Raw genomic sequence first — 20,436 nt, 5'->3', positions numbered from 1 at the left:
TGTATGCTGGAGACATGTCTGGTCTCCTCAAGCCCTTTGTCTGCTCATATTGTGCTCTTCTTTTTGATGGGTGAGGGAGTCAACCCAATAAAGGCCTGCTAGCTGTTACAGCCACGTTTATTACAGTAACTAATTTGTCCTTTTGACCGCCGGGCAATGCGTGGTTAGCTCAGGTGTCTGCAGGTCTAACAGAGGCAGAACTGCTCCATACTGGCACTTTGTCTTCATGTCACTGCAGAAGTACAACCCCAATTCCAATGAAGTTGGGACGTTGTGTTAAACATAAATAAAAACAGAATACAATGATGTGCAAATCATATTCAACCTACATTTAATTGAATACACTACAAAGACAAGATATTTAATGTTCAAACTGATCAACTTTATTGTTTTTAGCAAATAATCATTAATTTAGAATTTTATGGCTGCAACATGTTTCAAAAAAGCTGGGACAGGTGGCAAAAAAAAGACTGAGAAAGTTGAGGAATGCTCATCAAACACCTGTTTGGAACATCCCACAGGTGAACAGGCTCATTGGGAACAGGTGGGTGCCATGATTGGGTATAAAAGGAGCTTCCCTGAATTTCTCAGTCATTCACAAGCAAAGATGGGGCGAGGTTCACCTCTTTGTGAACAAGTGCGTGAGAAAATAGTCGAACAGTTTAAGGACAATGTTCCTCAACGTACAATTGCAAGGAATTTAGGGATTTCATCATCTACGGTCCATAATATAATCCAAAGGTTCAGAGAATCTGGAGAAATCACTGCATGTAAGGGGCAAGGCCGAAAACCAACATTGAATGCCCGTGACCTTCGATCCCTCAGGCAGCACTGCATAAAAAACAGACATCAATGTGTAAAGTATATCAACACATGGGCTCAGGAACACCCACACACCCTTTTCTGACTCAGTCAGAAAAGGGTGCCATGCCCTCTCCAGGTCGGGGATGAGATCCTGCCCCAATTGGAGGAGTTCAAGTATCTTGGGATCTTGTTTATGAGTGAGGGAAGAATGGAACGGGAGATCGACAGGCGGATCGGTGCAGCGTCTGCAGTGATGCGGACTTTGTATCGGTCCGTTGTGGTAAAGAAGGAGCTAAGCCGAAAGGCGAAGCTCTCAATTTACCGGTCGATCTACGTTGCTACCCTCACCTATGGTCACGAGCTGTGGGTCGTGACCGAAAGAACAAGATCCCGGATACAAGCGGCCGAAATGAGTTTCCTCCGCAGGGTGGCCGGGCTCTCCCTTAGATATAGTGTGAGAAGCTCGGTCATCCGGGAGGATCTCAGAAAACCAATGTCAGTAAATACAGTTCGGCGCTACATCCGTCAGTGCAACTTAAACCTCTACTATGCAAAGCAAAAGTCATTTCTCAACAACACCCAGAAACGCCGCCGGCTTCTCTGGGCCCGAGCTCATCTAAGATGGACTGATCCAAAGTGGAAAAGTGTTCTGTGGACGGATGAGTCCACATTTCAAATTGTTTTTGGAAATTGTGGAGGTCGTGTCCTCCGGGCCAAAGAGGAAAAGAACCATCCAGACTGTTATGGACACAAAGTTCAAAAGCCAGCATCTGTGATGGTATGGGGCCGTGTTAGTGGCAATGGCATGGCTAACTTACACATCTGTGAAAGCACCATTAATGGTGAAAGGTACATACAGGTTTTGGAGAAACATATGCTCCCATCCAAGCAACGTATTTTTCATGGACGCCCCTGCTTATTTCAGCAAGACAATGCCAAACCACATTCTGCACGTGTTACAACAGTGTGGCTTCGTAGTAAAAGAGTGCGGGTACAAGACTGGCCTGCCTGCAGTCCAGACCTGTCGCCCATATAAAATTTGTGGCGAATTAGGAAGCGTAAAATACGACAACGGAGACCCCGGACTGTTGAACAGCTGAAGCTGTACATCAAGCAAGAATGGGAAAGAATTCCACCTACAAAGCTTCAATAATTAGTGTCCTCAGTTCCCAAACGTTTATTGAATGTTGTTAAAACAAAAGGTGATGTAACACAGTGGTAACCATGACCCTGTCCCAGCTTTTTTGGAACGTGTTGCAGCCATAAAATTCCAAGTTAATGATTATTTGCTAAAAACAATAAAGTTTATCAGTTTGAACATTAAGTATCTTGTCTTTGTAGTGTATTCAATTAAATATAGGTTGAACATGATTTGCAAATCATTGTATTCTGTTTTTATTTATGTTTAACACAACGTCCCAAAGTCACTGATGGTGTAGTGGTACACTCGCCTGACTTTGGTGCAGGCAGCGTGGGTTCAGTTCCCACTCAGTGATGGTGTGAATGTAAGTGTGACTGGTTGTCCATGTCTATATGTGCCCTGCGACTGACTGGCGACCAGTTCAGGGTGTAGTCCGCCTTTCGCCCGAAGTCAGCTGGTATAGGCTCCAGCACCCTGCGACCCTAACCAGGATAAGCGGTGTGGAAAAGGGATGGATGGACAACGTCCCAACTTCCTTGGAATTGGGGTTGTATTTTATTTGGACTTTATTGGATCCCACAGTGACACGTTATTTTTCAATACTCGTAAAGACTGATTGCCTCTTTTTAAATTAAGTAAGATTGTTAATTAGGTTTGGATGTACAAACAGCCTGTCGAGGTCATAAAGTAAAAGAATTGGTTTGTGAAGAAAGTGTGTGTATGTGTGAGGAAAGGCAGAATTCCGCTGTAAAGAGTGATGGTATTAGTCTATTGTTACTCAGTTCAAGATGAATAGAGCTGAAAACAAAAAGCTTTGGCACAAGGCAAATCATTTCTTCATATTACTCACCACTGACATCCTATTTTCGTGTTGCCGCTGCTGTTTGACTGTCAAACATTAGCCTCATCTCTGCACCACATCACATGCTGCCTCACAATGAGGACGTGCCTTGAACGGCAACAGTGTGCCGTCACACAAATGGAAGGACAGACGCTATCCATTTCAGCGTGATGTTTTGTGCGCTTGCATCTTTTAGCAGGGTAATTTGCAGTGTGCGCGTCAATACATCACAGGCCCCTCTAAATTGAGCTTTGAAGCACAAAGGGAAGGGCAAACAAGATGGACACAGAAATCAATCTCCCCGTTGATAACACAAAGTGAACACACATGCTGGCACTCGGGGAATTGACGAGGAGTCGGCACAGGGCAGTGTCTGCCTATCTGCCTGCCATGTGAAAACAATCATCTCTGACATGTTGTACATAAGGCACCGGGCATGCTCAGATAAGGCTACTTAGTCCCGACCAGGCTAAAAAAATGCCATGTTATTGGACAGGAACAAAATTAAAAGGACAAATACAAAATGCAATAATCAATAAGGCCATGTGAGTAAAAACAAGGCACATTCAATCAAACCAGCATTAATAAAAAAGTGCATCAATCTATTATTAATTGGTTAATCATTTTACATTAGGAAAATCTCAGGGAACACCACCAAACTGCTGTAAGTACTGTAATTTACACTGTCACTGATGGTGTAGTGGTACACTCGCCTGACTTTGGTGCAGGCAGCGTGGGTTCAGTTCCCACTCAGTGACGTTGTGAATGTGAGTGCGAATGGTTGTCCGTGTCTATATGTGCCCTGCGACTGACTGGCGACCAGTTCAGGGCGTAGTCTGCCTTTCGCCCGAAGTCAGCTGGGATAGGCTCCAGCGTCCCGCGACCCTAACCAGGATAAGCGGTGTTGAAAATGGATGGATGGATAATAATATTGAGCTCATCTCAATTTACTCACAAATGTGTATATTCAGTGCAAAATCTGGGCCTGTTTATTTGAACACAAATCTATTATTCAGCTTTATAAATGTCAAGTTTCAACAGGTACACAGGTTAAGCATTTAATTGTTTTGCCTGTCACTATATGATGCCAACATGGATAGATGAACAAAGATACATTATTTGTAGTAAATAAATAATAGCAAAATTGGGTAATTTCCTGGAGCACATCCAATATTCTCTCATGGCACACTAATGTGCAGCTACACAGTGGTTGCGAATCATTGTACAATTAAGCCTTGTGAAATCTGCTTGGCAACAAACAATGCAAATGTGTGACTTGCTCAGAAAAAATGTTCAGTGATTTTCTTGATGTTTATGATGACTCCACCTAGTGGGTTATTTTGTCTGTGTGATTTAACATGGCAGCATAGCGAATAAGTGGTTAGCATGTCTGCCTCACCGTCAAGAGGTTCTGGGTTCAAATCTTGGTTTAGTTCCTGCTGTGTGAAATTGCCATGTTCTCCCTGTACTTGCTTGGTTTTCTCTGGTTACTCTGGCTTTCTCCCACCTTCCAAAAACATGTTTCTTGATTTTACTGAACTAAATTGTCCATAGGTGTGAATGCGAGTGTGAATGATTATTTGGCAATATGTGATTGGCTGGCGTACATTGTACGCCTAAATCCATGCATAATGAGGACAATCACTACAGAAAATGGACGGATGGATTTTTAAAATTGTTATTGCAAGAGGAATTGCATATAGAATTCATATAGAATTGGCACAGTGGGGATGAGTGGTTAAGAATCCACTCTGTGACACAAGAGCCCAATGTTAGATTCCATTTAACAGCAATGGGATATGTGTGCCTGCGTGCATGTGTGTGTTTGTACCCACTTTATATGAATGTTTACCAAAGATAGTAGAGAAATCAAAACACTGGAAAGTGAGAACCTGGTTTCAATAACCGTGAGCATCTCCGCTGCGGTCATTGAGGCCTCATGATATGTTGAGTTTTCACATCATGTAGTATTTAGCTTTGTTAAGCGTTATTGTTGCTAAGATGTTGACATTATGTAAACTCATTTTCAAGAGATAAAAGCAATCAATCAAATTAACTTTGCAAAGGATGCGTGAACATCACCATGAAATCTGGTGACAAGATTGCCAAATGGCTCTTTAGTGCCATGAAAACATATCTGGGGCTTTATCCAGTCTTTTCTTTCTTCTCTCCTGTTTCCTGTCTTTGTATTTTCCACTGACAGAGAAATACACTGTAGCAACAGCGACCAGGGCAATACGCTTTTTCCTATGCCATCATGCCTTATTGTTATAAAGATAAATGGTGGCGTTTCAAAACATTGTTTCCCAATAAGAACGCCAGAGGTTGCTTTTTTGTTGTTGTTGTACTGAGTCGGTAGGTGCGTGAGGGTCAGTCGCCAACTGTAATTTGTTCGGGACTGTCCAGTTATATCTAGTGCAGCCGGGTCACTTGGCGTGCGGCTGAATTTACTAAACATCACAATAACTTGTTTCTGCAACTGCTATTCTATCCCTTTGAAACGTTCCTGTGTCATGCTAATGAGACGTAATAATAGTTAATCTGACTATTGACAAGAAAGAACATTTTGGGGTGAGCTGTGCCGAAAAGAAAAGTCGTAGTAATGTGCAGCATTTTACAATGTGACGCGAGTAGCATACATAGTCTGTAGCTTCCCAATGCATGTAAATACCTTCATGAATGCAAATGGCACATTTACAATACAAAGCAACACGCTGAAGAAGGTGAAGGAGCCTGAACGTCATACACTTGCTACATAACAAATGGCTACATGGTGCTGTAAATCTCACGCAAGGCCAGTACCTCTGCCATGATGTGACCCAGCCAGTCAGAACAACAGCGAGAGGGATGACGTGAGAGTGAAGTCAAGGATGAGCATGATCTGGGCTCAGTTCAGGTCGAGATGTGATTGGTGGTCGCGGGTTCGACAGCCTTATTTGTTCCTTCACGGTAGCCATCATCAATGCCTTCATACCATTGTGAGTCAGAGTATCCATGAGCCCCTGTGGGGATCTACACCATCCCTCACTACTGCTGCCTTCAGTGTGAAATGGCAGCAAAGGTAACACGAACTTCCATGCTATGAGAGGCAGCAAAGCAAAACTTGAAGATGGCAGTTAATGTATGAACATTCTTCATTTTCACATCCAGTTTCTTACATCCTGGCCCAGCATTTGTGGCAGTTCTACTGCAAGTCTTCATCGTGACTGTTGATTTCATGGCCTGAAATTAGATGACACGTGTTTCCCACAAGCGAGGACAATATCTCTTCAGTCACAGAAAAGGGAATCATGCGGGTTTTTTCCCTCTGTTGTTCATTTCACAATGCCCAACTTTCTGTTTCTGTTACTATTCTGTAGCCATTTATTTGTTGATCACATGGCTAAAACAAGCAACACAAAGAAAATATTTTTTTCTTGCATTATGGTAATTAATTTATTTTTGAAGAATGTCTTTTAAAACTCACTCACCAAAATAAAAATTCACTTGAACGATTGAACTTCAAGGTTAGGTAGAATGTAAGAGTGGCACTGTGGTGAACCAGACGGAACTGTGCTGTTTGGTGGGAATGTGGCTATGATAAAATAGGTGTAAAAGTCAAGAATCAAGTGTACAAATGCAGTAGCTAAGGGGGTACCATCACAGTATTAAGCCACATGAAACAAAAATGTTCCAAAAATATACCTGCTTCGTTTTCTCAGTAATTCTTCAAGACACCCTCATTTATTATCAGATGTTTCAGATTTTAGATATGAAGTACCTTTCCCTCGAGCCCACTTCTGAACTTTCAGAAGTATAAATGTGATTAGAATTTTATTGAAACCTAACTTCAATATGTTTTGCACTTTGGAAGGTATTCTTGCCATATCAGGGTGAATTTTTTTTCTTTTTCTAAATGTTCCTTCAAAGTGGCCTCTGAGCTCAATTATTTAATTGTGAATCTAACGGCCATTTAACTATGTTAAGAGGAGTTTAAGTGGTGTTTTTGTGTGTGTGTGTGTGTGTTTTCCTGTGATGCAGGAAGTAGGTCAAGAGTAAGCCAAAACAGCAAAATCAAATCAACTTGGGCGCAATTACTGCACTTTTATTTGTTGGGGAAACATAAGGACTAGTCATCTGATGTTGGGACCATTCTATCCACAAGCCAGAGCAAACAAAGAATGGGTTTTGATTATTTAAATCCCAGGTGTCAAAGTCAAGACCCGGGGGCCACATCCAGCCCACCACATCATTTTATGTGGTCCGTGAAAGCAAATCATATGCATTGACTTCATGTTTCTTGCTGAAATACCAACATTCCAAAATTGTCTTTGCTTTTAATATTTTTGAGCTATTGCAAGCATGTTTTGTTACCAATGCCGCTTTAAAAAAAAAAGAATGATAGTTGAACAAACAGTTTTTACTGGCTTCTGATTTTGAAACTAGTTATCCATCAATTTGTTGTGTAGATGTAATAATATGAGACGATTCTACATTTATATGGGTTCACAGCCATAACACCCCTCCAAGAGAAACCATGACTACAATGTGCCCTCCAGCAAAAATGAGTTTGACACCCCTGATTTAAATGAAGTAGAAAATGGAGTAGAAAACAGCATTTGAAACAATAAAGATAAAAACATCTCATTGTCCTTTGGCTCAGTGCACTGGCTGCCCTCTCACCAGCGTGTGTGCTACAGCTGACTGTTTGCTTCTATTTGCGGGAGCAGAGCCCAGAAAAAAACTATGTGGCGGTAAAGACAATAAAAGCCTTTTGAATTGTGGAGGAAACAGTCCGAACACTGCACTGACTGTATATGCAGTGAATGGGCACAGGTTGGCTGTCGTTTGAAAGAGGCTCTGGATCTTCGCCCAGCCTATCTGGTCATGTCATTGGCAGAGAAACTCGGTGTGAGGGCCTGTCACTATGTAAATTAGCCACACTGTTACATAACAGTTGACGGGGAAGTGCAGAACACTTTGCTCAAAAAAAACATTTTCAGAAAGAGGCATACAACAAGAGATTTACATGGTTGTTTAATTTCACACTTGATGGGCCAGGCAATCCAGAAACCAAAGCATTTGTATACAAGCAATTAAAAAGTCAATTTTCCATAATGTCTCCCCTTCAAAATTAAGCATTAGGAAATGTTGTTTTCTGTGGCCTATTGACACAGATCAATAACCACAGCATGCATTGCTAAACACCATATTGGATGGGGCCTTAGACTTGTGTTAAAATGTTTATTCCAGTCCATGCAAAACCACGTGACTAGTGCCCTCAAATAACCGGCATGGTGTTTCTCCATTATAAACACTATCACACGGCGCTCCCAGCTGATGAGTGCAGAGACACAATGACGTTAATGGGTTTATGAGTGCTGTTTTAATTTCCCATGTGAAGGTGGGGAAAGCCTGTCCTCGTGACCCTGGTGTGTGTTGGACAGCTCTTCTCGAACTCAACGAAGAAAAACGGCCTTATTCGCCCAGTTCATTAAAATCATTAATAGTCATGAAATGAGAGGCACCAGAGTCCAAAAGGCTTAATGCTTCATCCATATTAATTAGACGCACCCACAAATCTGAAGTGAGGGAAACCAGTCTGCTGCAGCTTGAGGCATACAGAAACACAGAGACACACACACACACACACACACACACGCATGCACGCACACGCACGAACACAGAGACACACACACACACACACACACACGCATGCACACGTGCCTGCCGTGGCGTGACCTCCACACTTCCCTCCCTCGACTGTCACCACTACTAGCCTCCTGTTACCGCTCCCGATTAAATTCCCTTTTAATTAAAAGTGGTCACATTAAGAAACTGATGTGCTTAATTAACCGACCTCTGGTGGAAGCATGTGACGGTTGCAATGTAAAACACTTCCCGTGGCAGGAAGAGGCGTTCTATTGCAATCCCCCTCGCAGTCCTTCATCCTGGCCCCCCTTTTCATCTTGACACAAGCTCATTTCCTTTCAGAAGAACAGCAAATCTAATCTGTTATAACAGGTCTAGTGATTTTCTGGTCAAAGGGACATATACTTCATACGATTCTATTCAATTTACATACTATAGTCGCTTTAGTAACATCTAGTGTCAAGTGCAAGAAACTACAAGTTACACACAAAACATTAAACTGCATAACATAAAATAAATTGAAGTAATCCGTCAGAGTTAATATGTTAATATCATTTATTTAGTTTATCCTGGGGCGGCACGGTGGCCGACTGGTTAGAGCGTCAGCCTCACAGTTCTGAGGACCCGGGTTCAATCCCCGGCCCCGCCTGTGTGGAGTTTGCATGTTCTCCCCGTGCCTGCGTGGGTTTTCTCCGGGCACTCCGGTTTCCTCCCACATCCCAAAAACATGCATGAATTGGAGACTCTAAATTGCCCGTAGGCATGACTGGTTGTTTGTTCCTATGTGCCCTGCGATTGGCTGGCAACCAGTTCAGGGTGTACCCTGCCTCCTGCCCGATGACAGCTGGGATAGGCTCCAGCACGCCCGCGACCCTAGTGAGGAGAAGCGGCTAAGAAAATGGATGGATGGATAGTTTATCCTGAAAGTTTAACCAGATTTTTTTTAGTTCATGTAAACCATTTTTAATGTTGGAACAAACATTACCAGTCTTAGCCAAAACCTTAGCTCTTGCTAACTTAGCTTACCTTAGTTTAGAAACACGGCAGCAAGTTTCAGGGCTCCTACACATTGACACACTCATGCAAGCTTCACACAAAGCACAGGATTTTACCATTGTTATTTAACAACAGCGTCTTTCTGGTTTATCTGAGAAAAATATACTTGTGTAAGCAGCAGCCCCTCCCGTCCCCAGTCTAGGTAGGTCTGCCTGGCCTGCACTCTTCAGACAAGCGCAACCGACTTCCGCCTTCGGCAACACCGGTAAAAGCACTTCCTCATCGCTCGGGTGAATGGGGAAGAGAATTGTTTCATAGCACCCATAAGAACTTTAAACAGATACAATGTCTTTTTTTTTTTTAAACACATGATGTAACCAAAGATGACAATACAGGGTGTTTAGGCTTCATTCATGTTTATGTATCACATTTGAATAAATAAATGATATACACGTATGGGGTGCTGTTTGTAAAATAACAGCAACATTTTGTCACATTTAGTCTCAAACAGTGTTTAAAAAAAACTGGTGTGAATTTTCGAGTCACTTTTGTGCACATTTTGAACTATATTTGTCAAATTTGTAATTATAATAAATACTTTTTTCAGTGTAGATGTTCCATTAACCACTAGTATCAATGCGGCCAATAGCTACAAGGGCAGTGTAAATTGATATTTTCATGGATAATAATGGTGAGTATTTATTAGAATTATTATTGTAGTGGCGGCACGGTGGCCGACTGGTTAGAGCGTCAGCCTCACAGTTCTGAGGACCCGGGTTCAATCCCCGGTCCCGCCTGTGTGGAGTTTGCATGTTCTCCCCGTGCCTGCGTGGGTTTTCTCCGGGCACTCCGGTTTCCTCCCACATCCCAAAAATGGTTGTTTGTTTGTATGTGCCCTGCGATTGGCTGGCAACCAGTTCAGGGTGTACCCTGCATCCTGCCCGATGACAGCTGGGATAGGCTCCAGCACGCCCGCGACCCTAGTGAGGAGAAGCGGCTCAGAAAATGGATGGATGGATATTATTGTAGTTGTGTAGTGGTGTAGAACATCAAGGGGTTTCGAAGATTTGGATACCTTCATTTGCATTATGAAAGAGCCTGTGAAAATGGATCCGCATAAAATGGCTGTGATAATCTGAATAGTAATTGACACATTTTTGTAAAATTGACACTTAAATCTCAGATATTGTACACTGTGGTGGTCTATAAAGACAAAACATCATCCAAATACTTCAGGATAAAAGTGTATGTTGTAAACACTAAGGCTATGTTCATACTGCAGGGCATGATGCCCAACTTGAATTTTGTTTTTTTAATTTTTTATTTCTTATTTTCGGCTTCTATTGAGGTAAAATGGATGGATGGATGGGCTTCTATTGAGGACGGAACACGTCCGTGACATCACACGCACAACTGAGGCGTTGTGTTTACGGTTGTAAATGCGGGCCCCCGCAGAGTTCGCGTCATCAGAATCAGAATCTGAATCAGAATCATCTTTAGCTGCCAAGTATGTCAAAAATACGCAAGGAATTTGTCTCCAGTAGTTGGAGCTTAGAGTCCATTGACAGAGAATACTTTTGAGACATAAAGACATAAAAAATACAGTCACTGAGCAATAAAAGGTTACCAGTAATGTGGTAATGTCGGTACAATTTATTTATTTATTTATTTTTCTTGACAATTGTGCAAAAAGATACAGAGTCCTCGAGAAATTAGGGCAGTTTGAAATGACTAATAGAACAATAGTCCGGTGCAATGACCATTGTGCAAAGGGCGCAGAGACTTCAAGAAATTGATTTAGTTTAAAGTGACTAGTAGTGCGATAATCCGGGACAATGTCGATTGTGCAAATGTTGCAGATGCTACTCAGGCACATGAGTTGCCAGTATTGGTCAACAACAGATGTGCAAATAGTGCAGCGTGGCGAGACTACTACAGTGAGTGCACGAGTAATATATAATATATAATTGGCCCGACAGAGATGTAACAACAATCTCAAGACAAAATTGGCAGCATGTTGCAATGAATTGTAAGTTAACTGTAAGTTAATGCCAAGAGGGCAGAAGCTGTTGGAATGTCTGCTTGTTTTAGTTTGCATTGTGTGGTAGCGCCTACCTGAGGGATGGAGCTGGAAGAGGTGGTGACCAGGATGTGCATGCTCTTGTCTTAGTTCTGGTAGTGTACAAGTCCTCAAGGACGGGTAGGGGGATACCGACAATCGTTTGAGCAGTTTTGATTGTCCGTTGCAGTCGGAGTTTTTTTTGTAGCAGCACCAAACTAGACTGTGATGGAAGAACACAGGACTGATCCGATGACCGCTGTGTAGAACTGCCTCAGCAGCTCCTGTGGCAGGCCGTGCTTCCTCAGAAGCCGCAGGAAGTACATCCTCTGCTGGGCCTTTTTGAGGATGGAGTTGATGTTGATCTCCCACTTCAGATCCTGAGAGTCTGTAATTCCCAGGAACTTGAAGGTCTCGGCGGTTGACACAGGGCAGTTGGACAGCGTGAGGAGCAGCTGTGACGAAGGATGCCTCCTGAAGTGCACAATGATCTTTACAGTCTTGAACGTGTTCAGATCCAGGTTGTGTCGGGTGCACCACAGCTCCAGCCCCTCCACTTCCTGTTGATACGCCGACTCGTCACCGTCTTTGATGAGGCCGATGACTCTGGTGTCGTCTGCAAACTTCAGGAGTTCGACACTTGGGTGCGTTGAGGTGTAGTCGTTCGTGTAGAGAGAAAAGAGCAGCAGAGAGAGGAACACAACCTTGGGGCACCGCGGTGCTGATGGGGCGTGTAGATGAGGTGGTGTCACCTGCTTTGTCCTGCCCGTCAGGAAGCTGTGAATCCAATGGCAGATGGCAGGCGAGACGCTGAGCTGGAGAAGCTTGGAGGAGAGGAGTTTGGGATAATGGTGTTGAACGCAGAGCTGAAGTCCACAAACAGGATCCTCGTGGAGGTCCCCGCGCTGTCGAGGTGTTCTAGGATGAATTGCAGTCCCATGTTGATTGCATCATCCGCAGACCTGTTTGCTCGGTAGGCAAACTGCAGGGGGTCCAGCAGGCGACCTGTGAGGCTCTTGATGCGGTCCAGCATGAGGCGTTCAAAGGACTTCATGACCACAGATGTCAGGGCGACACGCCTGAAGTCATTCAGACCCGAGATTGCAGGTTTCTTGGGGAATGGGATGATGGTGGATCAAATTGTGTCAATTTGGGATTTTGTGCAACCGAAGCCAACATTTTATTATATTTAACGGTTGTAAAGCATCTTCTTTTCGCCACTGACTGCCATTTTGTGGCGCGTCTGTTTTGTCGAACAATTGTCACATTTGTCACCTTTTGATGACGTATAAGTAGCATGCGCACCTCGTTAGCGTCCATACTGCACTCATGTCGGATACATATCCGATTTATATCTGCGTTTGAAAAAGGCCTGGGTCGGATACCACATGCAGGTTGTCTGATAAGAGGGTCTCTTCTGGGACACAAAGAGTCAGCAGCCTGTTGCAGCAGTGGCGACTCACCTTTTCTTTAATTTCTTTTTTCTTTCCCCTTTATTGTATTGTATTTTTACCCCATTTTTTTGGTATTGTTGACCGTTTCACTTTTTTGCTCACAGTTCCACTTCTCTTAATATTTATATTTGTCTTACATCTTCATATTTTATTTGTTTAAAAAAAACCTAAACATTTTCATACCCAGTAGTGCTGTATAGTCTTTGAATAAAAACATGTTTCATCACGTTAAATCACGTTCATCATCACAGAAACAGAAGAATATGGTGACGTTCTGCTGTTCTGTCGTTGTGGATTATTGTAGTGGATTATTTAATGAATTAAGGTCTTTAATGGTTCTTTTCAGGCTATGCCTCCATCTTCTTTTTCCACACAACATTTTTTTACCTTTACCCCTATAGCTAACCTTTCCCCTCCCCCCTGGACACATCCTCTTTTTGTCTTCCCCTTTCTCTTTCCCTCCAAACTCTCGTTCTCTCGTCCACTGACCGCTCGGCGCACTCACTAGCACTTACAAGTTATGGTTTGTGGCTGCTGAGCTGACAGCAACAGCGCAGGACACGATAAGGCTGTGACCTCTCTGGCCGGAGAAGATGAGATGAATGCATTTATGTGAGATGGGAGGTTGTGAGGGGGTCAGCTGGTGCTGTCCCAGGTGCTTGGAAGCCCAACTAAAATGGTGGATCTGTAACAAGAGATGAGGTGGAGAGATGGAAGAGGTTTAGAGTAACAACAGCATGTCCCAATGTTAACATTCTAAACATGATTACTTCATATTGAATAAATATGTGTATATGCATGGACGTACTGTATGAGCTTGACGCCCTCAACTTCGTGAGATGCATTTACACATTCTAATTAGCTTCAATACACGAGTTGTATACATTTTGGCTATAAAAACAGTTCTGACCAAAAAGATGCTGATATAATTCCAATTAGTGTAGAAGTGCATGTATTATACCTCATTTAGCCTCATGACAGAGGCAGACTTTTTGTATGATTAAAAATACATGCGAGACAATGGATACAGATGTTAAAAATGATGGAGCTACAAAAATATGTGTTTTGGACCTTATAAATTACATAACCAGAGCCAACATGGGTGGGTAGGGAACGGTACAGTTTACAATGTTTAGTTGGAAGAAAACACTAAGACAGAGAGATAATTTCACAAGTGTAATCAATTCATGATAAATGGGCCTGTAAAAACGATTGATTTTGGTGCTTTTTGTCGTTTCTCAAGTGTTCTTGTGTTTGTGTTTCACTTTGCACTTGTGTGTCCAGCAAGGGCATCATTTATCCAGCAGACTAGATGTATTTAAAAAAAAAAAAAAAAAAAAAAAAAACTCCTGCCAAGCATTGATGGGTCCTCCTTCTGTACCTGTGTGAATTGGGTTCAAAGGTCACCAGTCACAGGCAATCAGGAGTAAATGGAGCCTGTGTATCTCTAAAAAAGAGCTTTAGAACATAGCCAAGGCCGTGGTTTCGTGTGTTTGTGTGTGTGTGTACATGTGTGTGTGCGTGTGTGTGTGTGCGTGCGTGCCCACATGTTTGTGTTATCGCTAGACACCCCTATTTCACTCAACCTTATCCAACATAACAGGATTTATTCTTGTTTATTTTCAAATGTCCAACCTTGCTGATGGTCTGTATTTCTCCTCAAAATGGCAAACCACCCCAAAAGATCGCTTTTGATTTTAAATAAAATACTTGAGTATTATTGCAGGATGAACCACTCAGTGAGCACACAGCCAATCCTTAAATACCCCCATCGTAATTGCGCCGCATCCGATGTTCATCTGCTGGCTAATCCAACGTTGTTTTTGTGTCCTATTGTCTCGCAGCCTAAAGGATGACAATCATTATGACATGTGGAACGCAAGCTAAAGAGTTTAGCATCTCAGCACATTCCGAGCCATGTTCCAAGAGGAGGGCATATATCAGAGAGGTATAAAATGCACTGATCCCCCTAGCTTTAACTCTCTCTTACTTCATCATAAAGCATTATCCAATTTACCAGCTCTGTCAGAGAGAGCAACCATAACACATTTGCATAATGCAGTGTCTTCGGTATGTTAATTCAGGCTGCACTCAGACATCTACGAGGACTGTTTAGACATGTCCTGTCCCTCTCGCGGTACATTGTGTGCACGAGTGTGTTCTCCCATGCCATCATGTCAATGACTGTGGGAGATTATGGAGGTAAATGAGGCTCTCCAAAGCCCTCCAAGCTCTCAGTACTGTGTTGTGATAGTCAGCGAGACCGCAGGGCATCACAGGAGGAGCAATAGAACTGCATTATTGCCAAAATCACATTGCTATCCTCTAGTGAGGGGTGTAAGTTACCGGGGAAATGGATGGAGCATACGGCAGGCGAAGTGGTGGGAATAAGGATAAGCCTCTCTGCAATTTCCATTGACACACGTGATGGCTTTAATTTTCCAGCTGAGTGAAAAATGTAAGATGACTTGATTAAATTCAGCCTCGGCTGGATTCTGATGCAAAGTGGCACGACTGCACTCTTTGGATGCCTTTGTACCAAGTTTGGATGTGTCAAAAGAGGAAAACTCTTCCTTAGATCCTGCAAAATCGCTGTAGCTCATCAATCATTCATTGCTCTGTCATGCAGGGCTGTGTCAGCGGAAGCTGTCTTTCATCAACACCAGCGTAACATATCTGACTGCCTGCCAGTCGTTCTGCAGTGGTTGAAAATAATTATTTGTTCCCCTGCTCAATTTTTCAATTTGCTCGCTTACAATGAAATGACCCATGTCCAATTTTTATGGTTGTTTATTCGTTATTTGAATAGACAGAAATTCAGTAAAAATGCATTTTAAAAATAAGACCATTTAAAATACATTGTTGTGAAGTGTATTATTAGGCCTCATTTGTTCACACAGGAAATATAAATATGTACAGTTTATCCAGTCAAGAAAAATTCGTTATATACTGTGTAAATTTGAATTCGATTTTAAGAATTTGTTGAAAGCAAATTATACAAGTGGCAAAAGAGTGAAAAAGGTTATGTCGGTGATATAAATGCAACAATCTTGGTAACGCACAGTATATCATTCAGAACCTAGCCAAGAGCACGTATGTGTAATATTGAATTAGTATCGAGCGAGGGGAAGAATCATTTTGGGTATGGAACGTTTTGTCAAAGACTCCAGTTGAGTTTACAAGAAAAAGGGTGAGAGTACTGACTGTACAGTACTGTAAAAAGGTTTTCTATATGATCTTAGCAAACAGACAAGGCTTGTACTGTCACCTAGTGGACAATTAGGCTTATTACCTTTGAAGGCCTGAGCATTAGACGCTGTAATACTGGTTGTGGTGTGCTGAGGTCAGTATTGACCCTATAGGGTCACGTTCCAATCTATGAATACTTACCTAATTAATAAACAATTTTAATCATAATTTTTAAAAATATATATATATATCATAACACATATTAAGACGGACTTTTTTTTTTTTATTAATCGTTAAAGTAAAACTGAATTTTATACTTGCAATATTTTTCAGCAAAAAAATTGCGTCCTCGATTTGCACAATGAATTCATCTTGAGTGTGTCAATCAAAACTAAAAAATGTTTGTTGTTGTTGTTTTAATAAAGCTCTTTTATCTCATTAGGTCATGTTAAATACCTGAAGGTGGTGAGTGAATATAGATCTTATTTTGCCATCTCCTAAAAAGTGTTGCTATGATGGGGGGTCGGTTTCTCTTTAAGAATTGTTTTTTTGTGTTTTTTTTTTTTTTTTGGGGGGGGGGGGGGGCATCAACGCAAGTGGGTCGGCACTCGGCAAACTGGGGAGGGGGGGCAGACAGAATGACAGACGCGAGACGCATATACGCGTTTTTATCGTTTAAGAGCGAGTAGCTCAGCCTTCCAACTTTGAATAGCCAGGTGCTGTTTGGACTGCGGGAATTAAAACAAAAACGAAAAAAAAAAAAAAAAAAAACACGGACGCGTTATCGCAGCTCCTCTCACGCATGAACAGACAACCGAAGGCAGGTAAGAGAGCTTGCTGTAAAGGTCATCTTTCCTCTCCTCATCATCAATCTTTCATGTGGCATTGTGACCGTCTCGGAATCCTCGTAGTTTGGATGTTTGCGACATTGCTGAAGTGAAACGCTTTGCGTGGCGCTGATGCTATGAGCCGTGTTTGCAAACATCTGTCTTGCAGCTGCCTCCCTGGCAATGCACCAAGGACACACAGCTCAGGAGGCTATTGCGTAGTTTGAAACCAGACTCTTCCCCTGATGTCACTGTTTGTGTCATTTAAAAATGAACATACACACAGGCTACTCCGTATGTGGCCACAGCAGGAACATGTGCTTTTTTTGGAACAGTTCTCTGTTGTTATCAGACGACACCATTTTGGTCTTTCTCTTTGATTGTGTCCTCCTTGTCCAGATGGACAAGATAAATGGCTATCTGCATGCATTGTAAATATGAGTTGGATGCCCTTCTGAATGCCCTGTATGGACAGATTCAGCTGTTCTATATATATCCAGCGGGCAGCAGAGACAGTCCTTTTTCTTAACACGATGTCACTTTGTAATGAAATGTCTGCTCCTCAAAAATAAAAGCAATTGCTCGAACACTCATCAAAATTACAGATCTTCAAGCATTGAGTATTTTGCAGATATTTTAATTAATGCATTTGTTTCCCCACAATTTAAAACTGGCTCCTTTCACAGGTGTCAATCATTAAATATCCCTAGGATCAACAATTGTATACCACTTTACACACCCTCTTTGTTGTCTTGTTGAAATTAGCCTGTTTTTATGAATCATTTTCATGCCAGTGAGCTACACATTATCCCGTCCCATATACTGCCTGGGCCAATGGAGTGTAGTTTTTCATTACCATGACAAACAGTGGTGGGGCCCAAGTTTTGCTTGGTGGGTTACCGCTTCTCATCTCACCAGCAACTGTTTCTGTAACAGCGGGCTGAATCTCGCCAGCGAGTGTGAGGGTTCCGGCTGTCGTTTGGCCATCCCCTCTTCCGCGTCACTCCGCGAACCGGCTTTCATCATCTCAGTGGCAAGTGCGTTTGCTTCTACTTGCGAAAGCAGAGCCTATAGTGTGGGGGTAAAAAAAAAAACAAAGAAAACGCGCAAGCCTCAAAAGACAATAAAAGCATTTAACTTGTGGAGTCAGCAATTAATACACTTCACTGTGTTTATGTGGCATCACCAAACACATGTGTACCTAAAATTATGTATGTCACCAATCAGGTTTGATATTGAATGGCCACTTTCTGTAAAATCACCACTTGGGTCAGGTAGGTGTTTTTTTTTTTTTACGATTCCAAACAAAGTTGACAATTAGACTTTTTTGTGTGAAACAGAGTAGGTGGAAAACAATTGACTGAAAGGTTGTCATTCTTTTACAGGAGCTGAAAATGGTTGCCAGAGTCCTGTACGTAACCGTGGTGATTTCCACACTATTCAGTGCCTTACTTGGATGCCCAACAGTTTGTACCTGCTCAATCAGATATGGATATTATTTTGTGGATTGCTCCCACAGAGACTTGGCTGAAATCCCAACTGCCGTGCCCCCTAATGTTAACACTATTAGTTTATCGGCAAACAAGATCAGTTTGGTACCACAAGGCATTTTTAACAATGTCACCCAGATGATGTCGCTATGGATGGCCCACAATGAAATCGTCTCCATCGAGCCAGGAAGCCTCACGCCCATGGTTCTCCTGCGTAATTTGGACATCAGCCATAATAAAATAGTCGACTTTCCGTGGGGGGATCTGCGGAATCTCACTGCCCTGCAGTTGCTTAAGATGAACCACAATGAGTTGGTCAGTCTGCCCAGAGATGCCTTCGTTAATCTCAAAAACCTCAGGTCCATTCGTCTTAACAACAACAAGTTCTCAACTATAGCTGAGGGGACATTTGATGCTTTGATTTCTTTGTCCCATTTACAGATCTTCAACAATCCTTTTGCATGCACTTGTTACATAGACTGGTTTAGAGATTGGCTTTCAACTGCTACCATCTCCATCCCTGAACAGAACTCGATCAATTGTGCTACTCCAGCGACACTTCAAGGAGAAATGATAGTGAACTTACCTGATTCAAAATGCACGCACCCGAATGTCACAATATGGACTGAGCCAAATATTGACTACACCACTTTATACGAGGGCGATGCTTTGGTCTTACATTGCGAGTATAAAGGAAACCCAAAGCCATTGGTCACATGGAATATTCGCAGTCAAGCACAAGAACTGAACCAGACTTTTACAGAGAATGACTCAGCTCAATCAAGTGACACGTCCTTATTGTCAAATAATTCAGTCCAGATCTTTAAGAACGGAACCGTCATCATCTCACACCTTAGCACAGAGGTTGGAGGCAACTACAGCTGCGCTGCCTCAAACGAATTTGGCACTGCAGCAGGCTCGCTTTTTGTCAAAGTGGTGCCTCCGTCAGAACAAATATCTGCAAAGGACAAGACCACAACAGCGCTTTACAATACAACACCACAACCAATAAAGTCAATAACTGGAACGTCTGCTTTTGATTCCGTTTCTGAACGTGTTTTGCCCACTAGAGAGATGAACCCACAGTCTTATGATGAGTTCATGGGTGCACCTAAATGCGGATTGAAAGCTAAAAAAATCCACATCTCAAGCCATGTCTTAAATGGGAGCTTGGATGACACAAATTACTACACGTTTGACTTTGGCATCATTGCCCTATGGGTGTCAGAAACGGAGGCAACCGTACGACTCAACCCTCTTCTTATACCCAGAGACAAGCAGGCAACCCGGACTGCCGCCATTGTCGCGTCATCGGAAAGCCCTCCCAATGCCACCGAAAACAACTATGAAGAAATCACTTCACGAGGACTGTATCTGTGTGTTACCTCTGACCACGAACACTCCCCTGTGCTGTGGTCGCTGGTTAAAGAGGGTCTCAGCACTTACCTACTCAGTGGTTTGCGGCCAGGTACCAACTACTCCCTGTGTTTGACCCGCAAGGGGGAAGACTGTGAGGTGCAAGTGCTATTCAGCACCAAAAAGAAGGTGCCTAATTTGATCATCATCATCTCAGTCAGCATCTGCCTACTGACTGTGTCCACCGTGCCTCTTCTAGGAGCCATGTGTTTCCACTTGGTTTATAAATACCGCAGCAAAACATACAAGCTGATGCTAAAGGCCAGAGACCAGTATCAAATGGAGAGGAACCGGGCCAGCACTGTCAACATCACACCACTAACCGAGTCTCAGAGGAATATAAACGTCGATCAACTGGATGAAGAGGATGGGGGTACCGAGAGTCTGGATGGAGAGAAGGAGGCAGATACAGAAGAAAGTGTCATGACTGACACTGCCACTTTGTCTCAGTCAAGAGGGAATTTGGATGACTGCGAGGTCGGATCAGACTTCAGTGATAGGCTTCCTTTGGGGGCCGAAGCTGTCAATATCACAAGCAATTAGAAATACATACAACAGTAAACAGTGAATGAAGTGCACTCCGTATTG

The 20,436-nt window shown here is 42.7% G+C and overlaps 1 protein-coding gene across 1 annotated transcript; it reads left to right on the top strand.

Moving 5' to 3' along the window:
* Positions 1 to 16,725: 16,725 nt before the first annotated feature.
* On the top strand, positions 16,726 to 20,409 carry LOC133472883 (immunoglobulin superfamily containing leucine-rich repeat protein 2-like). The gene is made up of 2 exons (XM_061764372.1): positions 16,726 to 16,939; positions 18,328 to 20,409. The coding sequence occupies exon 2, from the start codon at positions 18,337 to 18,339 to the stop codon at positions 20,389 to 20,391; it is 2,055 nt and encodes a 684-aa protein (XP_061620356.1). The 5' UTR covers positions 16,726 to 16,939; positions 18,328 to 18,336; the 3' UTR covers positions 20,392 to 20,409.
* The last annotated feature ends 27 nt before the right edge of the window (positions 20,410 to 20,436 follow it).

This window comes from Phyllopteryx taeniolatus, chromosome 2 (assembly GCF_024500385.1).
Source record: "Phyllopteryx taeniolatus isolate TA_2022b chromosome 2, UOR_Ptae_1.2, whole genome shotgun sequence".
NCBI classification, from domain to species: domain Eukaryota; kingdom Metazoa; phylum Chordata; class Actinopteri; order Syngnathiformes; family Syngnathidae; genus Phyllopteryx; species Phyllopteryx taeniolatus.
This window is presented reverse-complemented; position numbering and strand designations above follow the sequence as displayed.

What these genes read in the sequence shown, in the direction of transcription:
- LOC133472883 (XM_061764372.1), top strand. Translation starts at nt 18,337, where the DNA reads ATGGTTGCCAGAGTCCTGTACGTAACCGTGGTGATTTCCACACTATTC.